The 18,435-nt window shown below is 50.2% G+C and overlaps 1 protein-coding gene across 2 annotated transcripts in view; it reads left to right on the plus strand.

Annotated features, from left to right (window-relative positions):
• Positions 1 to 18,435, plus strand: part of LOC107105530 (semaphorin-3F-like) — a 38,752-nt gene that overhangs the window by 11,444 nt on the left and 8,873 nt on the right. For both annotated transcript variants that reach the window (XM_015405525.1, XM_015405526.1), the window contains exons 6-12: positions 470 to 539; positions 648 to 792; positions 1,801 to 2,023; positions 6,337 to 6,425; positions 6,515 to 6,556; positions 8,170 to 8,327; positions 11,901 to 11,968. In XM_015405525.1, coding sequence (XP_015261011.1) covers positions 470 to 539; positions 648 to 792; positions 1,801 to 2,023; positions 6,337 to 6,425; positions 6,515 to 6,556; positions 8,170 to 8,327; positions 11,901 to 11,968 — 795 coding nt within the window. The remainder of the gene's footprint in view (positions 1 to 469; positions 540 to 647; positions 793 to 1,800; positions 2,024 to 6,336; positions 6,426 to 6,514; positions 6,557 to 8,169; positions 8,328 to 11,900; positions 11,969 to 18,435) is intronic.

Consider the following 18,435-nt stretch of genomic DNA (forward strand, 5'->3'; position numbering starts at 1 on the left):
AAGAGGAGATTGGATTTATACCCCGCCCTTCACTACCCAAAGGAGTCTCAGAGTGGCTTACAAACTCCTTTCCCTTCCCCTCCCCACAACGGACACCCTGTGAAGCAGGTGGGGCTGAGAGAGCTCTTCAGAGAACTGCCCTTTCAAGGACAGCTCTTGTCAGAACTATGGCTTGCCCAAGGTCATCCAGCAGCTGCAAGTGGAGGAGTGGGGAATCCAACCCGGTTCTCCCAGATTAGACTGCACCAAACTGGCTCTCTGGTTTGCCATGGGTTTTAATTGGCAGGTATCTTTGAAGGGGTGGGGAGAAATTTGGGGCTTTTTTCTTGTTCTTTTGGGGTCTAACTGGAAATGTTTTAAAACGTTATTTATAAGCCACCTTGCATCACAAGGAAAAGCAGGATATAAATGTTTTAATAAGTAAACGAATAATGAATACGATCCTCGGCCTCTGTGTTTATGTTCCCAGGCGATGTTTTCCTGCTGCCGACTCAGGATGAGAAGCACCCACTGCTCTACGGGGTGTTCTCCACCTTGGGGTGAGTGTGTCTGCGAAGCTAAGAGGGTTTCAGCGGCAGAGAACAGCCCATGCAGTCCACACACTGGCCTAAACCTTCCTCCCCATTTCTCGGTCTCCCTTCCCCAAGGTCAGTGTTCCGGGGTTCTGCCGTCTGCGTTTATTCCATGGCGGACATACGGACCGTCTTCAACGGGCCCTTTGCCCACAAGGAGGGGCACAACTACCAGTGGGGGCCGTACACGGGACGCGTGCCCTACCCTCGTCCCGGAGCGGTGAGTCACCAAAATATTCCTCCCCCTGCCTTCTAGTCCACGGATGCCTTAGTTCCCACTCCACTCATTCTGTTCCCCCCAAATTACGATGTGCCGTAGTGGTTAGAGCAGGGATCCCCAACTATTTTTCAGCCTGTTGCCCCCTTTGGAATTCTGACACAGCCTGGTGGGAGCCACCACAAAATGGCTGCCACAAAAATGGCTGCCATAAAAGGTGGAGCCAGCCACAAAATGACTTCCATAGTTTACATTTAGTCACACAGTGAAAAGCCTTGTGCTGTGGTGGTGGCAGCTGCTGCCAAAGGAACATTTTTTTAAAATCTGCACCGCCAATCAGATCCTCAGTGGCCAATCAGAAGCCTTGCTGGGCAACAGCCCCCACCTGGCCCCACCCACTTTCTAAAAACACTTGGTGGGCACTGGGAAAGGTGTTGGTGGGTACCATGGTGCCCACAGGCACCACATTGGGGACCCCCCGGGTTACAGTGTTGGACTGGGATCTGGGAGGCCCCAAGTTTGAATCCCCACTCTGCCATGGATGCTTGCTGGGTGACCTTGTGTTGGCCACTTGCTCTCAGCCCAGCCTTCTTCACAGGGTTGTGGTGAGGATAAAATGGAGGTGAGGGGAACAATGTCAATTGCTTTGGGGCGAAAGCTGGGTATAAAAGAAGTAAATGAATAGACAAAATTCTTCAGAGTCTTCCTTGACTGAAGTAGTCCCCTGAGTTGTAGCCGTCTCCTTTCTTTTGCGGGTGTGTCCAACAGCACTTCCACCTCTGCTGAATAATGCACTTTAAATGTGATTTCAGTGCACTTTGCAGCTGGATTTTGCTGTGTGGAACAGCAAAATCCACTTACAAATGATCGCGAAAGTGCATTGAAAAGGGATTTAAAGTGCATTGAAAAGGGATTTAAAGTGCATTGAAAAGGGATTTAAAGTGCATTATTCAGCATTGTGTGGAAGTGTTTTTCTCGGCTCTGAACTCCTCTCTTGTCTCTCTTTTTCAGTGCCCAGGAGGCACCTTCACCCCAGGGCTTCGCTCCACGCGTGAGTTCTCCGACGAGCTGGTGACCTTTGTGCGGAACCACCCTCTGATGTACAATTCTGTCTACCCGCTGCAGCGCCGCCCCTTGTTGGTGAGGACCAACGTCCCCTATAGCTTCACTACGCTGGCCGTCGACCTGGTGGACGCGGTGGATGGGCGTTACGAGGTGCTCTTTCTTGGCACGGGTATGCCCAGACTTTTCGCTCCAGGAGGGCGCTAGCTGGGGATGCACAGGTTCTGTTGGCCAAAGCAACAGTCTCCAACTTTTAATAGGGTTGCCATCCTCCAGGTGGGGCCTGGAGATCTCCTGGAATGACAACTAATCTCCAGAGGACAGAGATCATTTCCCGTGGAGAAAACAGCAGCTTCGGAGGTCAGATGCTTTTATGGCATCGTAAGAACATCAAAAGAGCCCTGCTTGATCAGACGGGTAGTCCATCTAGTCCAGCATCCTGTCTCACACAGTGGCCAAGCAGTTCCTCTGGAGGGCCAACAGCAGGGCAGAGAGGCCGAGGCCTTCCCCTGATAAAGACATCAGAAGAGCCCTGCTGGATCAGACGGGTAGTCCATCTAGTCCAGCATCCTGTCTCACACAGTGGCCAAGCAGTTCTTCTGGAGGGCCAACAGCAGGGCAGAGAGGCCGAGGCCTTCCCCTGATAAAGACATCAGAAGAGCCCTGCTGGATCAGACGGGTAAGTCCATCTAGTCCAGCATCCTGTTTCACACAGTGGCTAGCAATTTGCCCTGGAGGGCCAACAAATAGGGCACAGAGGCCGAAGCCTTTTCTTGATGCCGTCTCCTAGCACTGGTATTTAGGGGTTTGCTGCCTCTGACTGGGAAGGTTCCCTTTCATCACTGTGGTTAGTAACTGTTGATGGGCGGTAGGTTCATGACAGACAAAAGAAAATACTATACACAGAGAGTGATTAAAATGTAGACTTTTAGAGGACGTAGTGATGGCCACAGGAATAAACAGCTTGAAAGCGTGATTAGAGAGATTAATGAAGGATCAATCTATCAATGGCTACTAGCCATGGTAGCTGAGGAGAGCCTCCACATTCGGAGGCGCTAAGCCTTTGAATCCCAGAGCCAGGAGCCAACATCAAGGGAAGGCCTTAGCCTCTAAGTTATGTTGTTGGCCATTGTGTGAGACAGGATGCTGGACTAGATGGATCACTGGTCTGATCGAGCAGGGCTCTTCTGAGGTTCTTATCAGGGGAAGGCCTCGGCCTCTATGCCCTGTTGTTGGCCATCTAGAGGAACTGGTTGGCCTGTGAGACGGGATGCTGGACTAGAGGATAGACCACTGGTCTGACCCAGCAGGGCTCTTCTTATGTTCTTTCCTCCATGAATCTGTCTAATCTCCTCTTCAGGCTGTTGGTAGAAAATCCCACAATTAACTCTGTGAGCAGAAAGGCACTCCCTTTTGTTTGTCATGTGGGTTTTTTTCTTGCCCATCAGCTCCCACTGGAGATCAGGGTCCCGTGGGACCTTTTATTGTTCCGCACAGCCTACAAAATGGAGCTGTTCCGCCAGGCCTTTTGTTGAGTTGGCAGACATCCATCACAGTTGGCCTACCTTTCTCTCAACCTGCCTCCCAATCTGCTGAAAGGGCCCATGGATTCTGCCTGTGGCTCTAACAGATGTGGAACTCTTGCTACCTATATGAGTCAGTTTGGTGTAGTGATTAAGTGTGTGGACTCTAATCTGGGAGAACCGGGTTTGAGTCCCCACTCCTCCACTTGCACCTGCTGGATGACCTTGGGCAAGCTGTATTTCTGTCAGAGGTGTTCTTGAAAAAGAGCCGTTTCTGTCAAGAACTCTCTCGGCCCCACCTACCTCACAGGGTGTCTGTTGTGGGGAGGGGAAGGGAAAGGAGTTTGTGAGCCACTCTGAGACTCCTCCCAGGGTCCCGTGGGACCTTTTAACGTTCCGCAGGGCCTACAAAATGGAGCTGTTCCGCCAGGCCTTTGGTTCAGTTGGCAGACATCCATCACAGTTGGCCTCCCTTTCTCTCAACCTGCCTCCCAATCTGCTGAAAGGGCCCACGGATTCTGCCTGTGGCTCTAACAGATGTGGAACTCTTGCAACCTATATGAGTCAGTTTGGTGTAGTAGTTAAGTGCGTGGACTCTAATCTGGGAGAACCAGGTTTGATTCCCCACTCCTCCACTTGCACCTGCTGGATGACCTCAGGCAAGCCATAGTTCTATCAGAGCTGTTCTTGAAAAAGAGCAGTTTCTGTCAGAGCTCTCTCAGCCCCACCTACCTCACAGGGTGTCTGTTGTGGGGAGGGGAAGGGAGAGGAGTCTGTAAGCCACTCTGAGACTCTTTCGGGTAGTGAACGGCGGGGTATAAACCCAATCTCTTCTTCTGTTACCTCACAGGGTGTTTGTGGTGGGGAGGGGAGGGGAAAGGAGTTTGTAAGCTGCTCTGAGACTCCTTTGGGTAGTTAAGGGCGGGGTATAAATCCAGTCTCTTATTATTATTCTTTTTTCTCATGTGATTTAACATGTCTTGGACTCGGCCGCTCTGAGACTCCTTCGGGTAGTGAAGGGCGGGGGATTAAATCCAATCTCTTCTTCTTCTTCTACCTCACAGGGCGTCTGTTGTGGGGAGGGGAAAGGCGTTTGTAAGCCACTCTGAGACTCCTTTGGGGAGGGAAGGGCGGGGTATAAATCCAGTCTCTTATTATTATTCTAACTTTTTTCTCATGTGATTTAACATGTCTTGGACTCGGCCGCTCTGAGACTCCTTCGGGAAGTGAAGGGCGGGGTATAAATCCAGTCTCTTATTATTATTCTAACTTTTTTCTCATGTGATTTAACATGTCTTGGACTCGGCCGCTCTGAGACTCCTTCGGGAAGTGAAGGGCGGGGTATAAATCCAGTCTCTTATTATTATTCTAACTTTTTTCTCATGTGATTTAACATGTCTTGGACTCGGCCGCTCTGAGACTCCTTCGGGAAGTGAAGGGCGGGGTATAAATCCAGTCTCTTATTATTATTCTAACTTTTTTCTCATGTGATTTAACATGTCTTGGACTCGGCCGCTCTGAGACTCCTTCGGGAAGTGAAGGGCGGGGTATAAATCCAATCTCTTATTATTATTCTAAATTTTTTCTCGTGTGAGTTATTGTAACATGTCTTGGACTCGGCCTCTGTGATCCGCCCTGAGCCCGCTTTGGGGAGGGCGGGATTAAAATCTCAAAAATAAAGAAATCAATTAATTTGTTTTAATTCTGGTATTACAGCCTGCCCTGCCCTGGATGGCCCAGGCTAGCCCGATCTCCTCAGATCTCGGAAGCTAAGCAGGGTCAGCCCCGGTTAGTCCTTGGACGGGAGACCCCCAAGGAAGACCAGGGTCGTGACGCGGAGGCAGGCCTTGGCAAAGCCACCTCTGCTTGTCACTCGCCTTGAAAACCCAACGGAGTGGCATAATACAGCTGTGACTTGGCAGCGGCAATTTCCACCACACCTTACCAGCCAGTGTTCCCTCTAAGCTGAGTTAGTGTGAGCCTCTCACAGTTTTTTAGCCTCCAGCTCACAGATTTTTGCCTCAGCTCACGAAGGATGGCTCCAGGGCAAACTAATTTATACAGTAGCCAGATTGCTCCCTCACAACTTCGATGCCAGTAGCTCACAAAGTAGGATTTTTGCTCACGAGACTCCACAGCTTAGAGGGAGCATTGCTTAGGAGGGTGGACTCTTTGGCATTATACCCCCCTGAGGTCCCTTCCCCTCCTTATGCCCTTCCGTCCCCAGGTCCTACCCCTGAATCTCCAGGAATTTCCCAAAGAAGAACCTTTCTTCCTAGAAAGGACCCAGGTGTCCTGGTGTCCGGAGTCCCCTCTAAGCTGAGCTAGTGTGAGCTAGCCCACAGTTTTTTAGCCTCCGGCTCACAGATTTTTGCCTCAGCTCAGGAAGGATGGCTCCAGAGCAAACTAATTTACGCAGTAGCCAAATCGCTCGCTCACAACTTCGATGCCAGTAGCTCACAAAGTAGGATTTTTGTTCACGAGACTCCACAGCTTAGAGGGAGCATTGCTTAGGAGGAGGGTGGACTCTTTGGCGTTATAACCCCCTGAGGTCCCTCTTCTCCTCATGCCCTTCCGTCCCCAGGTCCTACCCCTGACTCTTCAGGAATTTCCCAAGCCAGAGTTGGCGACCCTAGAAAGGGCTCAGGTGTCCTGGTGTCCAGAGTTCCCTCTAAGCTGAACTAGCGTGAGCTAGCCCACAGTTTTTTCACCTCCGACTCACAGATTTTTGCCTCAGCTCAGGAAGGAGGGCTCCAGAGCAAACTAATTTACGCAGTAGCCAAATCGCTCCCTCGCAACTTTGATGCCAGTAGCTCACAAAGTAGGATTTTTGCTCACGAGACTCCACAGCTTAGAGGGAGCACTGCGTAAAGCCTGCTTGTGATAGATGAGTGGGGAGTGGGGAAGACGGGTTTGTTTCCCATGGGGTGTTTCCGGCTGACATCTGGTGTTCTCCCTCCAGACCAGGGCACGGTGCAGAAGGTGATTGTGCTGCCCCAGGAGCACGGGGTCCTGGAAGAGCTGACCTTGGAAGAGGTGGAGGTGTTCAGGGTGAGTGGGAACCCCAAAGGCAGACCGGCCTCCCTGGTACGACCGTCCAACTTCTAAAGTGGTGTTTTCCCCCCCTTCTCACCCTGCAGACTCCTGCTCCGGTGAAAACACTGTGGATATCTTCTAAACGGGTAGGTTGGCGGTACGTGTTGCCACGCAGTGAAGAAGAGCATCAGCTTTAGAAAACTGAGGGGAACCTCCACATTCAGAGGTACTAATCCTCTGAATCCCAGAGCCAGGAGGCAACATCGGGGGGGAAGGCCTCGGCCTCTGTGCCCTGTTGCTGGCCCTCCAGAGGAACTGGTTGGTCACTGTGTGAGACAGGATGCTGGACTAGATGGACCACTGGTCTGATTCAGCAGGGCTCTTCTGATGCTCTTTTGAAGGCCTCGGCCCCTCTGCCCTGCTGTTGGCCCTCCAGAGGAACTGGTTGGCTCCGGTGTGAGACGGGATCCTGGACTAGATGGACCCTCACTGGTCTGATCCAGCTGGGCTCTTGTTACATCCTTATCAGGGGAAGGCCTCGGCCCCTCTGCCCTGTGGTTGGCCCTCCAGAGGAACTGGCTGGCCCCTGTGTGAGACAGGATGCTAAACCAAATGGGCCACTGGTCTGATTCAGCAAGGCTCTTCTGATGTCTTTATGAAGGCCTCGGTCTCTGTGCCCTGTTGTTGGCCCTCCAGAGGAACTGGTTTTCTGCTGCTTGAGGCAGGATGCTGGACTAGAAGGACTATTGGTCTGATCCAGCAGGGCTCTTCTTATGTTACGTTCTTAAAACCTCGTTCTGGCTCTTGCTGCTCTTATCATGAGGACAAGAATAATTAGTTCTTTACTTCATTCATACCCTGCCGTCCTCCCCAGCGGGAGACCTGAAGCAGCTTCCAGTTGTTCTTCTCCATTTTTATCCTCACAACAGCCCTGTGAGTTATATTAGGCTGAGAGCGTGTGATTGGCTGAAGGTCACCCTGTGGTCTTCCATGGCTGAGCAGGGACTTGAACGTGGGCCTCCCGAGTTCTCGAGGTCAGCCTTCTGACAAGTACACCACACTGGCTCTATAGATTTTCGACGTGTGGAAGAATTGTGAAAGAACAACAGTTTATCGGAAGTTAATCGCTACCATTTTTAGGGAAGCACTGATGATAACGAAGTCCTTCCGAAACAGAAATTTTCCTGTTTTATTTTATAAAGAACATCTTAAGAGTAACGTCAAGAATTAAACGTCTTAGCAGCAACCAGCTTGGTTGATAATGAGTAATTTGCAAATCATAGTTGTTCAGCAAATGGCTAAAATTGAGGTGCGGGAATCATTTGTGAAACAGCTCATCCAAATCCCCCAGAAATTAAACAGACTATGATCACCTCTGTCTGTACAACCAGACAATCAGATTACACTATTCTTCTGTTGTATCTCGTCTTAACCTTAAGGTTTCATTTGGTCAGATTTAAGATTTTTTAAAAGTGGGCTATTAATATTTATAAGACAAATGTGGACAAACACGACCTAATCAGAGAACAAGTATAAAGAAACGACTGTTTTCTTTATACTTGTTCTCTATTAATATTTATAAAAGTAAACTGGCTGGATTTTAGAAAGCTTCCTGGGGAAAGTTGTTCCGTGATCGTGGGGCTGCTGCTGAAAAGGCCCCGTCTCATGGGCCCAACAAATGAGCTTCTTTGATTGGTGGGACAGACTCTGAATCCAGCTCCTAGCTCCCGTGCCTGACTTGGCCCGCTCTCTTTTGCAGCAACAGCTGTACGTTTCCTCTGACGTGGGCGTCTCGCAGCTGAGCCTGCACCGGTGCCGTGAATATGGGGAAGCGTGTGCTGACTGCTGCCTAGCCCGAGACCCGTATTGTGCTTGGGATGGGCAACGATGCACTCGGTACAGCCACACGGCTAAAAGGTAAGTCTCAGAGACTGACGGGACTTGTTCAGTGGTGTAAGCAAACCTGATTGGCTCTTGTATAAAGGAACAGGAAGGCTGACTGGCTAACTCCTCGTGGCCATTGGATGCTTAGAGCAGGAGTCCCCAGAGTGGTGCCTGTGGGTACCATAGCGCCCGCACACACCTTTCCTGCTGCCTGCCGAGTGCTTGTTTGGTGTAGTGGTTAGGAACGCGGACTCTGATCTGGGAGAACTGGGTTTGATTCCCCACTCCTCCACATGTAGCTGCTGGTGTGACCTTGGGTCAGTCGCAAGTTCTGTCAGAGCTGTTCTCTCAAGGGCAGTCCTCAAGAGGGCTCTCTCAGCCCCACCTGCCTCACAGGGTGTCTTGTTGTGGGGAGGGGAGGGGAAAGGGATCGTAAGCCGCTCTGAGACTCCTTCGGGTGGTGAAGGGTGGGGTATAAATCCAATCTCCTCTTCTTCAGTCAGTTCTCTCGGAGCTGTTCTCTCAAGAGCAATCCTCAAGAGAGCTCTCTCAGCCCCACCTGGGAGGAGGAGGATCCACCTTTGAGTTGTCTATATCTGTAGAGGTTACTGCCAAAAACCTCAGTTCTGACACGGTACTGTTCTAACCTGGATCATGCTGATATATCAATAAACAATCACTGCCAAAGAGAGTGTTATTGAGAGTCTCTTGACCAGGAGTCTGACAGAGATGTGCAGATTTTTTTTAAAAAAAACATTGCCTTGGTGGCAGCTGCTGCAACAGAACTAGGACCTTCACTGTGTCACCGAAGGTAAGCCGCAGTAGCCATTTTGAGGCTGGGTCTGCCTCCGGCGGCAGCCATTTTGTGACCGCGCCCATCGCATTGTGTCAGAATTCCAGTGGAGCCCAATGGCTCAGACAGGCTGGGGATCTCTGGCGTAGAGTGACTCAACACCGTGTCACCTATTTATATAAATCTTGAATCTGGTAATGTTCATGTTTTCCCACATGTAATTAAAAAAAACCCTGTGGCTGAAACGTCCACAGATCTCTCCTTTTCTTTCGGGAATATGTGGGAAGGACTGGATCTAATTTACCTTCCAGGATTTTCGTTGAAGGGGGGGGGAAAGATTGCTTCCCTCTGTTCCCTGCCCTTGAAGGTTGTACAGTAGGGTTGCTAGACCCCCTGGTCTCGCGGGGTTTACCCGCTTATTGGGGGGTTCGACCCACCGCCGGCCACCTAGCTGGTGGGCAAAGAAGAAGAAGAAGAAGAGATTGGATTTATACCCCGCACTTCACAACCCAAAGGTGTCTCAGAGCGGCTTACAAACTCCTTTCCCTTCCCCTCCCCACAACAGACACCCTGTGAGGTAAAAGAAGAAGCGATAGGATTTATACCCCGCCCTTCACTACCCAAAGGAGTCTCAGAGCGGCTTACACACTCCTTTCCCTTCCCCTCCCCACAACAGACACCCTGTGAGGTAAAAGAAGAAGAAGAGATTGGATTTATACCCCGCCCTTCACTACCCAAAGGTGTCTCAGAGCGGCTCACAGACTCCTTTCCCTTCCCCTCCCCACAAGAGACACCCTGTGAGGTAAAAGAAGAAGAAGAGGAGATTGGATTTATACCCCGCCCTTCACAACCCAAAGGTGACTCAGAGCGGCTTACAGACTCCTTTCCCGTCCCCTCCCCACAACAGACACCCTGTGAGGTACGCGGGGTTCAGAGAGCTCTTGACAGAAACGGCTCTTTCTCAAGGACAGCTCTTATCAGAACTACGGCTTGCCCAAGGTCGCCCAGCCAGGTGCGAGTGGAGGAGTGGGGAATCAAACCCGGTTCTCCCAGATTAGAGTCCACGCACTTAACCACTACACCAAAGCCTCGCCCTCGAAACGGGAACACTCAAGAGAGAAGGGAGAGGGGTGGCTGCAGGCCATGTGTCTGAATTTTGGGGTTGGAAAATACCTGTAGACTTTGGGGGTGCATCCAGGAGAGGGTGGGGTTTGGGGAGGAAAGGGACCCCAGCATGGTAAAATGCCGCAGAGTCCACCCTCCAGAGCACCCATTTTCTCCAGGGGCGCTGATCTCTGTCAGCTGGAGGTCAGTTGTAAAAGCAGGAGATCCCCAGGCCCTGCCTGGAGGCTCTGCAACAAACACACGGGAAACACAGTAAAGTTGAGCAAACGTTGAAAAACACCGTGTTAGAATAAAACACACAATACTGTTGTGCTACTGTGCCTTCATATATTGATTTAAATCATATACTTAAATACAATAGAGACCTTGGTGTATCTTATTCATTATAGTACAAAAACCTAAAGAACATTATATATCTAGTTGAAAAGTCCACAGCTACAGAGACCGGTTCCAGTGCTGTAGACTGTCTTGCTTTCTGATGTGAGATGCAGCAGGCTGCTATGCTTTCCAAAAAGAGCTACAGCAAGCATCAAAGCAACACGCCTCCCAGGCAGAAATTGCGTGTTTTGAGAGATTCTTCTTCAGGCCCAATTATTTTTTCATGGAACCAAAGCTCACAATGCTACAATGTACAAGTCAACAATTCTGTGGAATGCTTTTCCGCTTCTATAGAATTGTTGATTTGGGCGTTGTAGCACCCCTTTAAGTGCTCGCAGCTGGTGGGCCCGGGGGCCCGAGCCTTCCCACACACAGTGCTCCCTCTCCGCTGTGGAGTCTTGTTAGCAAAAATTCTACTTTGTGAGCTACTTGCATTAAAGTTGTGAGCAAGTGATTCGGCTCCTGCATAAATTAGTTTGCTCTGGAGCCCTCCTTCCTGAGTTAAGACAAAAATCTGTGAGCTGGGGGCTAAAAAACCGTGAGCTAGCTCACACTAACTCAGCTTAGAGGGAGCACTGCTCAGGAGTATCCTGTGTGATTGCCTCAGGACGTGGGCATCCATCTGAGCGTGATTTGCATTCAGATCTCTGGCTGTGACGCATCTTTCACAAGCCATTTGATCCCATAAAAACCGTAGTTAGTGGTTTTGTATTTAGGAGAGTCCGGCAGCACCTTAAGGACGAACAAAATTTGTGGCAGGGGATGAGCTTTTGTGAGTCACTGCTCCCTTCAGAGACAGCTAGAATGTAGCGCAGCGTCCCTTCGACCCTTCTGGTATACCTCAATTATAAGGACGCGGATGTGGTTTCCTTCTTGAAGAAGCCATAGGTGTCTCTAGAGCCTTCAGTTACAGACCCCTGATCTAAGGGAACAACCGCGTCAGAAAGAAGCCACAGGGGAACTGACCCTTGCGAGACACTAATCGAGGTGGAACGGGAAGACGTAAAAAGTGACTTCAGCCATACAAAGGCCGGTCTGTCTCTCTCTGAAAGAGGCCGATGCGTTGGATTCCCCTCAAGTGTCGTAATGGCTGTTTGCTGTTTTATGAAGGTCTCCGGGCTTTTTGTTTTACGGTTTCTGCGAGGGTCGCTGTGACCCACGCCGAGGCAGTAAAATGGGATGACGACCTCAGGGACCAAGTGGTGTTGCTATTAAACCCCGCCCCACCCCCCAAATAACCCTCACTTTGGGACTGGGGAAGGGGCTCTCTGGTGGGAAAGGACTAAACGTGGTCTCTTATTCCTGTGCAGGAGGAGTCGGCGCCAGGATATCAAGCACGGAGACCCCCTGAGGCAGTGCCGGGGCTTCAATGCCAAGGGTGAGTCTCTGTAGCGCTGTCCCGAGAGCAGGTCCCAGGTCTTGTGTGTGTGCGGTCGACGAGAGAGACAGCCTTGGAAGAGCTGAGTGCGTGTGTGTCTGCGTGCGAGAAGCGCCATCGGGTGGCTTTCAACTTACCGTGCCCGATGAATGAACGACCTCAGAAACCTACAAAAAGGCTACACTCTGGCTCCCAGTGGGATACCGAGTCAAGTTCAAGGTTTTGGTATTGACCTATAAGGCCTTGAGCGGTCAGGGAGCGTCTCCTCAGTTACGTCCCCGGGAGAGCGATATGCTCCTTAGACAGCAATCTGCTGGTTGTCCTCCGTCCTAAAGGTATCCGTCTGTCCCCGACCAGGCCCGTAGCCAGAGGGGGGCATCTCGGGGCTAGGCCCCCTGACTTCCCGGCAAGGCCCCCTGACTTCCTGTCCAGTACAGGGCCCCCAAACGGCGACAGGTGCAGGGGAGGAGCCGAGTATTCCTTTAATTCGATTAGCCAGTGGGCCCCCTAAGAAATTTAAATGCCCCCCGACTTAAAAAATCCTGGCTACGGGCCTGGGCCGGGGCCTTTTTAGCCCTGGCCCCGACCTGGTGGAACTCTCTGTCAAGTACCACCAGCCTTTGAGCCAGGAAAGGAAGATTGACAACCTGGTGTAGAATTGAGCCCCCCCCCTCTTCGAGAAGGAGTGTGAAAGTTTTGGGGCTCCGCCTTCAACTTGTAAACTTGCCACTTTGTGACTTTGCTGGGATATAAGGCAGGGAAGTGGTCTTTTAGTCCACCTGCTAGGTTTATATAAGATTAGGTCACAATAGCTAATTATAATAGTTAGTTAGGGCTTCCCACCATTTAATGTCAGTCATTAGAATAGAGTAGTTTAATCTTGCTGGGGGAGGGAAGAGAAGAAGAAGAAGGGATTGGATTTATACCCCGCCTGTCACTACCCAAAGGTGTCTCAGAGCGGCTCACAAACTCCTCTCCCTTCCCCTCCCCACAACAGACACCCTGTGAGGCAGGCGGGGCTGAGAGAGCTCTTGCTGCTAGGTTTATATAAGATTAGGTTACAATAGCTAATTATAATAGTTAGTTTATGTTAGGTCTCCCCACCCTTTAATGTCAGTCACTAGAATATAGTAGTTTAATCTTGCTGGGGGAGGGAGTAGCAAGAAGGGAGGTTGGGGTGGGTAGGGTTGTTTTTTGTATTGTATTCTGAGGTCTATTCATTGTAACCGGCAATTGCTGAATTTGGTTTGATTGAATCTGAGGGGTTGGCCCTCTTGTGTTATAGCTATGTGTAATGTATTTATGGTTTATATTGTAATTTTAATGAAATGTTTTATTGTATATCTATGTTGTTAACTTGTCTGAACCTGCCAAAAAGCAGGGAGGGCGGGATATAAATATTAAAAAAAAAATAATCATCAGGGCCCTGCGGGATCTGATGCCATTCCGCAGGGCCTGCAAGGCAGAGATGTTGCGCCAGGCTTTTGGTGGAGGACCGCGACGGTTCCATCTTGACCGGCAACCAGCATTCCCTCTAAGCTGAGTTGGTGCCAGCTAGCTCACTGATTTGTAACCTCTGGCTCACACATTTTTTTTTCTTAACTCAGGAAGGAGGGCTCCAGGGCAAACTAATTGATGCAGTAGCCGAATCGCTTGCTCACGACTTTCATACCAGTCGCTCACAGAGCAGAATTTCTGCTCACAAGACTCCACAGCTTAGAGGGAGCATTGGCTGGCACCCTCCTCTGCCATTCACACCTACCTCACCCTCTTCCCACCCCCGGTCCGCAAAGTCGCTGGCAGCTGGAACTGGGATCGGTTAATTATTCACCATCTGAGTGTTGAAATGTTTTATTAATGTTTTGACTGATTTTATCTTGTTTTCTTTTGTGGGTGTTGTACATCGCCCAGAGCCCTGCTGTGGAAGGGGTTGGGCGATTCATAAACATAATTAATAATACACAATAATAGTATCCTTAACAGCTTCGCTCAGGTCTTGCAAACTGAGGGCCGGGGATTGAGCCCTTCCATCTCCTGCTGGGTCTTCCACTTTTCCTAGCATTGTTGTCTTTTCCAGTGAGTCTTGTCTTCTCATAACGTGACCAAAGTTCAGTAGCTTCAGCGTATCTGAAGAAGTGTGCACGCACACGAAAGCTTATACCCGTTTGGTGTAGTGGTTGAGTGCGCGGACTCTAATCTGGGAGAGCCGGGTTTGATTCCCCACTCCTCCACTTGCACCTGGCTGGATGACCTTGGGCAAGCCGTAGTTCTGTCAGAGCTGTTCTTGAAAAAGAGCAGTTTCTGTCACAAGGTCTCTCAGCCCCACATACCTCACGGGTGTCTGTTGTGGGGAGGGGAAGGGAAAGGAGTTTGTAAGCCACTCTGAGACCCCTTTGGGTAGTGAAGGGCGGGGTATAAATCCTCTTCTTCTTTTGCCTCACAGGGTGTCTGTTGTGGGGAGGGGAAGGGAAAGGAGTTTGTGAGCCGCTCTGAGACACCTTTGGGTAGTGAAGGGCGGGGTATAAATCCAATCTCTTCTTCTTCTTTTACCTCACAGGGTGTCTGCTGTGGGGAAGGGAAGGGAATGGAGTTTGTAAGCCACTCTGAGACACCTTTGGGGAGTGAAGGGCGGGGTATAAATCCAATCTCTTCTTCTTATACCTTGAATATAATCTTGTTGGTCTTCAAGGTGCCGCTGCACTCTAACTTGTTCTGCTGCTTCAGACATACACAGCCACCCACCCGAATCTAGCCTCAGTTGAGTGATTTTAGCTTCTAGGGCAGGGGTGTCGAACTCATTTGCTATGAGGGCCGGATCTGACATAAATGAGAACTTGTTGGGCCGGGCCATGTGCGTCATAAAATGTAATGCCAGGTAGCGGAGATAGAAACTTTATAAAGGACACAGACAAACACAATTAAAGATTTTTTAAAACTTTAAATAAAACATGTCTCCTGTATACGACTGAAGCAGCCTGGCCAGGAAGCGCGCTCGGGCTGGTTCCCCCCCTCCCTCTGAGAGGAGGAGGGGGAGGCACCTCAGACTCACTCAATCGCACAGGAGAGGCTTTCCTATTTCTCCTGTGTGACTGAGAGAGGCTTTGAAAGTAAGCTGTGATGTAGCAGCAGCAGCATAACTGGAAAAGGAAGCAGGAAACAGCCAGAGCCTTGTGGGTCAGATTGTAGCCCTCCGAGGGCCTGATCTGGCCCCCAGGCTGCATGTTTGACACCCCTGTTCTAGGGAGAGTTCGGGGTTGATTTGATCTAGAACCCACTTCTTTCACTTTCTGCTGGCCCATGGTCCCTGTAAAACCTTCCTCCAACACCGTATTTCAAAGGAATCCACTTTCTTCCTGTCAGCTTTCTTCATTGTTTGACTTCCACACCCACACATAGTAATGGGGAATACTAGAGTATGAATTGTCTTGACCATTGGTCTCTAATGGCACTTCCTTACGCCGAGAGATCTTTTCTAGTACCTTCACGGCTGCCCTTCCCAGGCTCGATCTCCTGATTTCTTGGTCGTCGTCTCCTTTTTGACTGATGACAAAGTCAAGGAATTAAAAAAAAAATCTTTTAACAATTTCAGTTCCTTCAGTGTCAGCCATTGTCCCTGGCCTGGCTTGCCTGTTGACGTTTGTTGCCTTAATTGTGGACATTTGTATAATCTGCCAGTCTCAGGAAGATAGTCTAGCATAAGAAGTCACTCTCCTTCAGGGAAGAAGAGGAGATTGGATCTATACCCCCTTTTCACTTGGAGTCTCAGAGCGGCTTATAAGCTCCTTTCATAAAGACATAAGAGAAGCCAGTGTTGGATCAGGCCAAGGGCCCATCCAGTCCAACACTCTGTGTCACATAGTGGCAAAAAATACCAGGTGCCATCAGGAGGTCCATCAGTGGGGCCAGAACTCCAGAAGAAGAAGAGAAGAAGAAGAAGAGATTGGATTTATACCCCGCCCTTCACTTGGAGTCTCAGAGCGGCTTACAAACTCCTTTCCCTTCCCCTCCCCACAACAGGCACCCTGTGAGGTGGGTGGGGCTGAGAGAACTCTGACACAAACTGCTCTTTTCCAAGGACAGCTGTCCCAGAACTTGTGACTGCCCCAAGGTCACATCAGCAGGTGCAAGTGGAGGAGTGGGGAATCAAACTCGGTTCTCCCAGATTAGAGTACGCACACGGAGCTCTTGACAGAAACTGCTCTTTTTCAAGGACAGCTGTGCCAGAGCTTGTGATTGACCCAAGGTCACATCAGCAGGTGCAAGTGGAGGAGTGGGGAATCAAACCCGGTTCTCCCAGATTAGAGTCCGCACACTTAACCACTACACCAAACTGGCTCTCAGAAGCCCTCCCACTGTTGCTCCCCCCCAAGCACCAAGAATACAGAGCATCACTTGCCCCAGCCTGAGAGTTCCTATGGACCTCTGCTCCATATGCTTATCTAATTCCCTCTTGAAGCTGTCCATGCTTGTATCCGCCGCCACCTCCAGTGGCAGTGAATTCCATGTGTTAATCACTCTTTGGGTGAAGGAGGACTTCCTTTTATCTGCTCTAACCTAACTGCTCAGCAATTTCATGGAGTGCCCACGAGTTCCTGTATTGTGAGAAAGGGAGAAAAGTACTTCTTTCTCTACCTGCTCTATCCCATGCATAATCTTGTAAACCTTGATCATGTCACCCCTCAGCCATCATTTCTCCAAGCTAAAGAACCCCAAGCGCTTTAACCCTTCTTCATAGGGAAAGTGTTCCAACCCTTTTATCATTCTAGTTGCCCTTTTCTGCACTGTTTCCAGTGCTATAATATCCTTCCCCTCCCCACACCCTGTGAGGTAAGTGGGGCTGAGAGAGCTCTGAGAGAGCTGCTCTTGAGAGAACAGCTCTGAGAGAACTGTGACTGGGCCAGGGTCACACCAGCAGCTGCATGTGGAGGAGTGGGGAATCAAACCCGGTCCTCCCAGATTAGAGGCCACGCTCCTAAGCACTACACCAACCTGGCTCTGGATCAAAAGGCAGAGGGGTAAGTTGTGTTCATGTCCTCTCCAAGAAAAGGTCTCTCCCAGCTGCCCAGATTATGACTTCACTGGTCAAGAAGAAGAACGAAGATGCTGCTTTGGCAAGGAGAGCCGAGTGAGAAAAGGTGAAAGCAAACACCATGAAATAAGCTGCCTATAACACTCATGGAGCCATGGTTGGCAGGTCTATTAAGTGGGGTTGACTGCCAGGGAGACATTTTGGGGAGGATATGAGTGGCCGTGACTCAGTGGCAGAGCCTCTGCTTGGCATGCAGAAGGTCCCAGGTTCAATCCCCGGCATCTCCAGTTAAAAGGACCAGGCAGGAGGGGATGAAAAAGACCTTGACCTGAGACCCTGGCTCAGTGGCAGAGCCTCTGCCTGGCATGCAGAAGGTCCCAGGTTCAATCCCCGGCATCTCCCGTTAAAAGGACCAGGCAGGAGGTGATGAGAAAGACCTTGACCTGAGACCCTGGCTCAGTGGCAGAGCCTCTGCTTGGCATGCAGAAGGTCCCAGGTTCAATCCCCGGCATCTCCAGTTAAAAGGACCAGGCAGGAGGGGATGAAAAAGACCTTGACCTGAGACCCTGGCTCAGTGGCAGAGCCTCTGCCTGGCATGCAGAAGGTCCCAGGTTCAATCCCCGGCATCTCCAGTTAAAAGGACCAGGCAGGAGGTGATGAGAAAGACCTTGACCTGAGACCCTGGCTCAGTGGTAGAGCCCCGGCATCTCCAGTTAAAAGGACCAGGCAGGAAATGATGAGAAAGACTTTGACCCGAGACCCTGGCTCAGTAGCAGAGCCTCTGCCTGGCATGCAGAAGGTCCCAGATTCAATCCCCAGCAACTCGTTACAAAGAACCAGGCAGCAAGTGATGCAAAATACATCTGCCTGAGACCACCAGTCTGAGTAGACAACAGTCACCTTGATTGGCCAGCAGTCTGATCCATTACAAGGCGGTTTCCTGTGTCCCTATGAGGCTGACTGTTGCAAACCTTACTGAAAATGTCGAGACAGTGTGTGACTGCAATAAAAAAGGCCAGTGCTATGCTGGGGATTATTAGGAAGGGTATTGAAAACAGATTAGCCAATATCATAATGCCCCTATATAAATCAATGGTGAGACCTCATTTGGAATACTGTGTGCAGTTCTGGTCACCACACCTTAAAAAGGATATTATAGCTTTGGAAAAAGTGCAGAGAAGGGCAACTCGAATGATAAAAGGGTTGGAACACTTTCCCTATGAGGAAAGGTTAAATCGCTTAGGGCTCTGTAGGTTGGAGTAACGACGACTGAGGGGTGACATGACTGAGGTTTATAAGATTATGCATGGGAAAGAGCAGGTAGAGAAAGAGATACTCTTCTCCCTTTCTCACAATACAAGAACTCGTGGGCACTCCATGAAATTACTGAGCGGTCAGGTTAGAACGGATAAAAGGAAGTACTTCTTCACCCAAAGGG

The sequence above is a fragment of the Gekko japonicus genome, unplaced genomic scaffold (genome assembly GCF_001447785.1).
Source record: "Gekko japonicus isolate JY-2015 unplaced genomic scaffold, Gekko_japonicus_V1.1 scaffold2530, whole genome shotgun sequence".
NCBI lineage: Eukaryota > Metazoa > Chordata > Lepidosauria > Squamata > Gekkonidae > Gekko > Gekko japonicus.